Source organism: Papaver somniferum, unplaced genomic scaffold (genome assembly GCF_003573695.1).
Source record: "Papaver somniferum cultivar HN1 unplaced genomic scaffold, ASM357369v1 unplaced-scaffold_118, whole genome shotgun sequence".
Lineage (NCBI taxonomy): Eukaryota > Viridiplantae > Streptophyta > Magnoliopsida > Ranunculales > Papaveraceae > Papaver > Papaver somniferum.
Window position 1 is genome coordinate 13,166,695 of NW_020620825.1, and position 6,732 is coordinate 13,173,426.

Sequence of the window (6,732 nt, forward strand, 5' to 3'; positions counted from 1 at the left end):
AACATACTTGCTGCAGGAAGTATCAAGTTCTTTGATCTTTTTCTGTTTCAACTTCCAGGCAGGGCAGTTTTGATCTTTATGATCAAGGATGCGACATGGGGTACATAAATACCTTTGAATGATGATGTGTCTACATTCAATCAAGAAAGGTTCATTTCTGCCACTTGTAAAGAGAGGAATGCCTGTTGGTAAGGCTTTCTGCACTGAGATTCTGATGCACACTTTGACATTCTTCTTAAGAGGATGTTTACCAAAAGGATTTTGAGCTTCAATTAACTCCCCCATACTGAGAGTGAGTTTCTGTACGTCCTCAAATTCTGTGCATTCATTTTGGATATTGCACAAGATGAACCACATTATTTCTTCATCAAACAAGAGTTGATGGTTTGCATCCCATCCTTCAACCGGTACCACTTTTAACACCATAAGATAGCCGCAGACAAACCATGGTTTTTGAGAATTGATTCTGTTAAAATCCTCTTCAGATAAGTAACGGATAAGAACTTTGTTTCGCTGACCATTAACTGTGGTAATGGGTGGATTTTGAGATAAAGGCTAGTTATTGCAGATATAAAACCTGATTGAAGAGGTTGGAATCAAAGTTTCACAGCAAACATATCCTGTCATGCACCATTTCCAATTGCTATCAGCTTCAGCTAGAAAATTTTTTTTGTCAATGAAAACTGGTTTGGAAAGTGTAGATGGTAAAGTCAATATCTCAGCCATTTGAGCAGAAAGGGTTTGAATCTCTTGGTTCAAGTATTCTCTGATGAGTTTGGGATTTCCATGATGTAAAGAAATTGAATATATATGAATGTGGATTGCTGGAGGTCAGTATTCCAAGTAACTAATATAAAATACAGTTGTAGAGAAAAGAATCTCTTGTTGGTACTGTGTTGATATTGATTACAAACACTATGAATGAAGGAGAGACGGGAGGGGTTTGTTTGTTTATGGATTTGAACCTTAAAAAATGAGAAAAATGTTGACTATAAACTAGAAATATTTCAAGGAAAATTTGGTGTAAGGTACTTGTTGTTGTACTGCAAAACTTGTTTTGGGGGATATAGTTAACATATGGAATGTCGCTCTCGTATCCTTGCTTTATGGGCATTATCAGATTTGAGATATTCACGTGAGTATTATAGAAAGAAATCCATGTATGGACAAACCCAATAATACTTTGTTGGTTTTTATAAGGTAGGTTATGTTGGTAATGTATGACGTAGTTTGAGGTTGTTGGATATTTATTGGGTTTGTCTTTTCTGATGGGTAACATTTTTGTAGTAGTACAAACCGCCAAACGTGATAATGGTGGTAGAAGTATAGAAAGGGAAGTAAAGAAAGAAATGGAGGGAAAATATTAGGTATTGATGGTGGTTTAGAGGATATTGTTGTGGTTCAATGGGTAACATAGGTTTGGTTTTGTTGCTAGTAACCCATCTGGCAGACATGCCCCATACCGCAATGGTGCCTCTCAACTGGTGCTGCATTCTTCTAGTCTGCATAAAATATAGAATTTTAGTTAGACCCTAAAACACTTTGCAAGAGTTAGATGACCTACCAATACACCACTTGAAAGCGGTTCTGTGGGAAGTTATGAGTAATGAAGAGGTTACGTGTTGCAAATAGGGGTTTATAGGGTAATTATGAAGAGGAAGTTGGACGGGGTACGCATCGCTTTGAAGGGGCGTGAGTAACCAGGCGACGGGACTGGTAACCAAGGGCCATAAATGGCAGTTAATGAGAGAGTTTTTTCCTTTAAAAGGGTGGTTTTGGATGAGATTAGCATATACTTTAACAATTTTACCATAAGAAGAAAGAATTAGATATAAGATCTCACAGTATCGCAAGTTCCAGTAACCCTCCTCCGGCCAATGTTGCCGCTTCTGATCAATACCAATCAGCCAAAACTCAAGCAATGTCACTCCCCATGGAAGATCTAATGAGGTTGAGAGATGAAGTTCAGAGTGAAATAAATAGGCGAGCAAATGAGGAGGCACAACGGTTGAGAGAGGAAGAGGAAAGAAAGAGAAGAGAAGAAGAGAGAATTGAGTCCTTGTATGTTGCATGGTTACCATATCATTCGGAAAGATGAGGAGAGGGTTGAGAGGCATCATAAAGCACCAAAGTATGGTAGCACTACTGAGAGCGATTCCGAGGCAGATTCAGGTGATGGTTTTGAGTACCCAATAGAAGAAGTGAACACCAGTGATGAAGGATCAGATGCTGCTGAAGACAGGAGGAGGATGAAGAGATATTTGGAGGGGAAGAGGCGCAGACGGTTCGAGTTTGAATTAGAAAACCCCAAGATCTTTGCTCGAACCATGCAAGAAGGTGAACCCAGAGTTGAGGAGAGGCCTCTTGTGAGGATATATCCCAGAGAAGCTCCAGTAGAAGATACCAGTACGTCTGATGAGGATTTGCCTGATGCTGCCAAGGAAGATGATGAAGAAAGCAGTGATGAGGAAAGTTCATCTTCTGGAGGCAGTGATACTTCTCCTGCATCTTCAGGAAGCAACTGTAGCGAGGAATTTGAAGAAGATGAATATTGGGATTATGATGAAGATGAGGACTATTAAGGTCCTCTGTAGGAGCGTCGAAAGCAGCCGAATATTCAGAGTTTGAAAATTTTTTGAAAATGATAAGCAAAGTTTTAATAAATTGGCTTTCTCGATGCTTAACTCCAATCCTCTTGAATTTCTTGTTGCTGATTTTGGGTCTTCTCTTTTGGTGTTTCTGACTTTGGTAAGTTTGTTTTAAGTTGTTTTTGAGATGAACAGTTGGTGTTAAACTAGTAGTGGTATTGATGAAGACAATGAGCTCTTGGTCTAGGGTTATGGTAGTTTTAGTAAGTTTGTTTTCTCGGTAATGTTGTTGTGCAGAATACTGCTTCTTTTGGTTTGTAATTATGGCAGATGAACTGGTAATATGTTTAATGATTTGGTAGTTGGTTTGAATGTAATGGTACTTATTTTCACTTCTATGAATGTTTCTGGTGATTGAACAAGTGAGATAAATGCACAGATTGTTGAACAAGGTAATCAATTGTATTAATAAGTTAAAAGAACAAAAGGAACTGTAGGTGTTGTTGAGCATGGAAGGATGAACACAAAACTGCATTAACAAGGAAAAACCAGACTGACGTCACAGTGACGGAGCAGAGCTAAACATGGGACTCAAGGTGGTTCTCTTATAAAGGCATATTAATTGTGTTGCAAGTATGATTGTTTTATTCCCCTACCTTAAATAGAAGATATCTCGACATTAGATGGCTCTACTAGGCCAGATGTAAGGGTTGCTAACACCTAGGTTAACTCTTTGAATGAATTTTAACTTGCGGAGAAAAAAAAAAAGAAAGAAAAAACAAACAGATAACAGACCCCGTTGACCACACTATAACATTCTTCTTTTGAAGGAGTCCAAATTCAAAGATTAACCTACTTTTACATTTTCACCATCTTCAGCTGATCAAGCTTTAGAAATTGAAAAAAGAAATAGTATGACAGAACCTAAGCTATTTACCATAAGCTCTCTTCTAATGGCCTTTCTCTTTGCTTACTCTGCGTCAGTTCAGTTAAACGACCCAGGTATGTAAATCAAACTTTTATCAAACCTGTAATCAAACTAGTTTCAAATACCCAAATCATCATTTATTTATTTTCATGTTTCAGATTGGTACTTCTGGTTACCTCTTTATACTTTTGCTTCTGCTATTAATCTGATTAATATCGGGAGATATAAGCAATCACAAGAAATCCAGAACATAGCCAGACTGGATTTGTTGCTAGGTATATTTTTGTTTATGAAAGTTGTAATCGAAGATTATGTATATGAAATAGCTGGTTTTAGTTCAATGGATTTTAGTCAAAGAGTTGTAAGAGAGAAAACTGGAAGTGGGTTAGCTGTGATTTCGATGCTTCTTCAGTTGCTTAGTTCCTCCGACCAATCTACAAAGGGAATTACTAAAAAAATCAAGGTGGTACCACGATATGTTAATTACGGTAAGAAATTTGTCATTGCTCATATTCCAAGGGCTGCTGTCAAGTTCAATTGCTTATTAACCCCGCACTTCGTATCAATCCTTAGATGTGACTACCTGTATTTAGAGAAATAGCAAGTCCTCAAATTTATGATACATCTGTCACAAATTTTGTGATTAGGTATGGCATCGTTGGTGATTTTGAGTTATGGCATCCCTCTAGTCTTCTTTGTGTTCCTTAAAGGGGAAATAGAAGATTTAAGGAAGTGAAGTTATGAAGAGATATGAAATAAGAAAGATGCAAACATTAACAACAAGATTTTCATATTCTTGGGGCAAAATCTCGTGGGTTTCAGGTAATTTCTTACCTGTCAGTAAGCGTTCACAAAACTTTTTATGCATGAGAACTGTTGGATAAATCATAGATGTACTACTGAAAATATATACCACTCCGTGTGCAATTTTATATTTAGAAACATTGTATGTCTCTAATGTGAGATGGGCGAATTGGTTTGAGTACTTTAAATATCTGTGCGGATACTGTCCGAGTGACAATTGTCGACCCTTGTGGTCGAGGAGCATCTGTGCTTAACCCTACCCACTTTACATAGAAATAACCCTCTCAGTAGTGCGTGTAGTCTTTCAAAAGTAACAAAAAGAAGACTGCAAATAGGTTCCAGGAAGATTAGCTAAACTTTTGCCAATTTACCATTTGTTTAGAGTTATAAAAACTACTCCCTCCTTCCCAAAATAATAGATCTTTTCCTTTTTATGTTTTATCCTTATTCATAATTAGTGTTGTTAAATCTTACTCTGGTAAATGTAAATAATTTGATAGTCATGTTTATACTCGTTGCACATGTCTTTTGAAAAGTTCACCAACGGTCTAAAATTTACAAATACCAGTTCTTTCGTTTGAGAGATAGAGCACTTCCAAGTTTTGTAGCTTTTGTTACATTGTTGCACATCAGGGTATTAATGGAAAGAACTTTGAAATCATAAATTCTTCTTGTTTCCTAACCATTAAACTGGCACCAACCGCAATCCCATCTGTCTGTATTAATTGGTTAATTCCTAGTTGTAGCATGAAAGAATTTAGTGTTTGTTATTGGAGTGCACTTTTAATGTGTCTGTATTTTTCTAAATCTCTTGGAAATTTAGCTTGGCTTTCTTTAATCTTGGCAATTTTGTTGGCAGTGATAGTCGTAACTCTGACATACAGTCGCTCATGGCACAACATATGACTGATACAAGTTATCCATGGTGCCTTTTTGCTTGAATTTCTTGTCGGAACTCCTTGGAAAATGATTTGTCTTTGATGTTGCTTTATTTTTCAATTTTTGTTTTAGCTAGCAATTCATAGACTAAAGAGAACAAGGAATCATATCTTGTCTAATGCAGTTGTATCATAATAAGATCCCCTGATGCCTTTTCTTATCATAAAAGTTCCTAAGGTCATGCATCTTTATCCTAATTACTTACTGGATTGGGATCTTATCCCCAAATTCTTTTTAAATTCTACTGTTTCTAAGCAATAAACAATAACTTTGCTCATTAAATACAAATTTCCACCAACTGGATTGGATTTTGCAGATGCAACTAGTAATTTACCCCAGGATTGCATTATTGTATACTCTGATGCATCTTTTGATAAGAATACTAACTTCTCGGGTATTGGTCTTATCATGAATGATAATGCAGGTAACTATCTTGGATGCAAAACCATTTCAGGCATAACCAGAAACGCAGAGGAAGCTGAAAGTTTGGCGATTCTAGAGGCTGTTCTATGGGCAAGGGAGAAAGGAAAAGCTAAAGTCTGTCTCATTAGTGATGCAAAATTAGTCTTAGATTACTTAAACAATAATAACAACCAGATATGTTGGTTTAACAACTCCATTCTTGACGACTGTAAGTCTGTCATAAGTTCTTTTAGTTTTATCAGATTTGAATTTCTAAACAGAAGCTTCACAAGTATGGCTGATACCGCGGCCAAATATTGTAGAATTTCTAGAGGCAATGGTGAATGGTTTGGTTATACCCCAAACTTTCTCACTACGAAGATGTAATTCCTCCTCTGAATTAATGAAATTCTTTTACCTATCAAAAAAAATAAATAAATACAAATTTCCATTTAAACTGTCTCAATATGTTGACACTTTACCAGATACTCGGTGGAGAATATCCCTTTGTACGATTCATAGGAGGATGGCCTTAATATCCTTAATGCAAGTGCAGACTCCTCAAAAATTGAATCTAGTACCATGATAATGAAATATGACCATTCTTTAAAACGAATGCCATGCTGAACCTGAGCTTAGTTCGCAGTCCTCAGCGCTTGTTATAGAGCCACTTGATTCAATTCCAATGGGGGGTGTGGTAATGAATTGAGGGGAAGATTGAAATAAGCGAGGAAATGAAAGTATATCAGTCTGATACAAATGCCACTAGAGCTCATCAGGCTTTTGCACAGAAAAATGCAATGATGTCTCGTATACGAAGTAATAGTGCATGTCGGAATTATTACATACAGCGGAGCCCTATGTCCAACAAAAAATCAGCAAATTATGCTAACGGCAAGTCAAAACATTTAGCCCAGAAACAAGTTGATGCAGCATTTGTCGCTCAACTTTTAGCATCAAAGGAAGCAAGAGAGGAGATCAATGACTGTGAGATAAGAATCAATGCCATTCTCTGGTTTTGGGGATCTGACATTGTGCTGGACTGTGTTCACCTGGTTGTAGTGAAACTAA

General features: G+C 36.9%; 1 protein-coding gene across 2 annotated transcripts; it reads left to right on the plus strand.

Annotated features, from left to right (window-relative positions):
• Positions 1 to 3,392: 3,392 nt before the first annotated feature.
• LOC113330418 lies at positions 3,393 to 6,118 on the plus strand. Of its 2 annotated transcripts, XM_026577236.1 has the most exons (4): positions 3,393 to 3,590; positions 3,675 to 4,004; positions 4,164 to 4,338; positions 5,684 to 6,118. In XM_026577236.1, exons 1-3 carry the CDS (start codon positions 3,503 to 3,505, stop codon positions 4,250 to 4,252), a joined length of 507 nt encoding a protein of 168 aa, XP_026433021.1. In that variant the 5' UTR covers positions 3,393 to 3,502; the 3' UTR covers positions 4,253 to 4,338; positions 5,684 to 6,118. The 2 variants fall into 2 exon arrangements, with proteins under 2 accessions (XP_026433021.1, XP_026433023.1); XM_026577238.1 differs by lacking the exons at positions 3,675 to 4,004; positions 4,164 to 4,338.
• Positions 6,119 to 6,732: the final 614 nt, after the last annotated feature.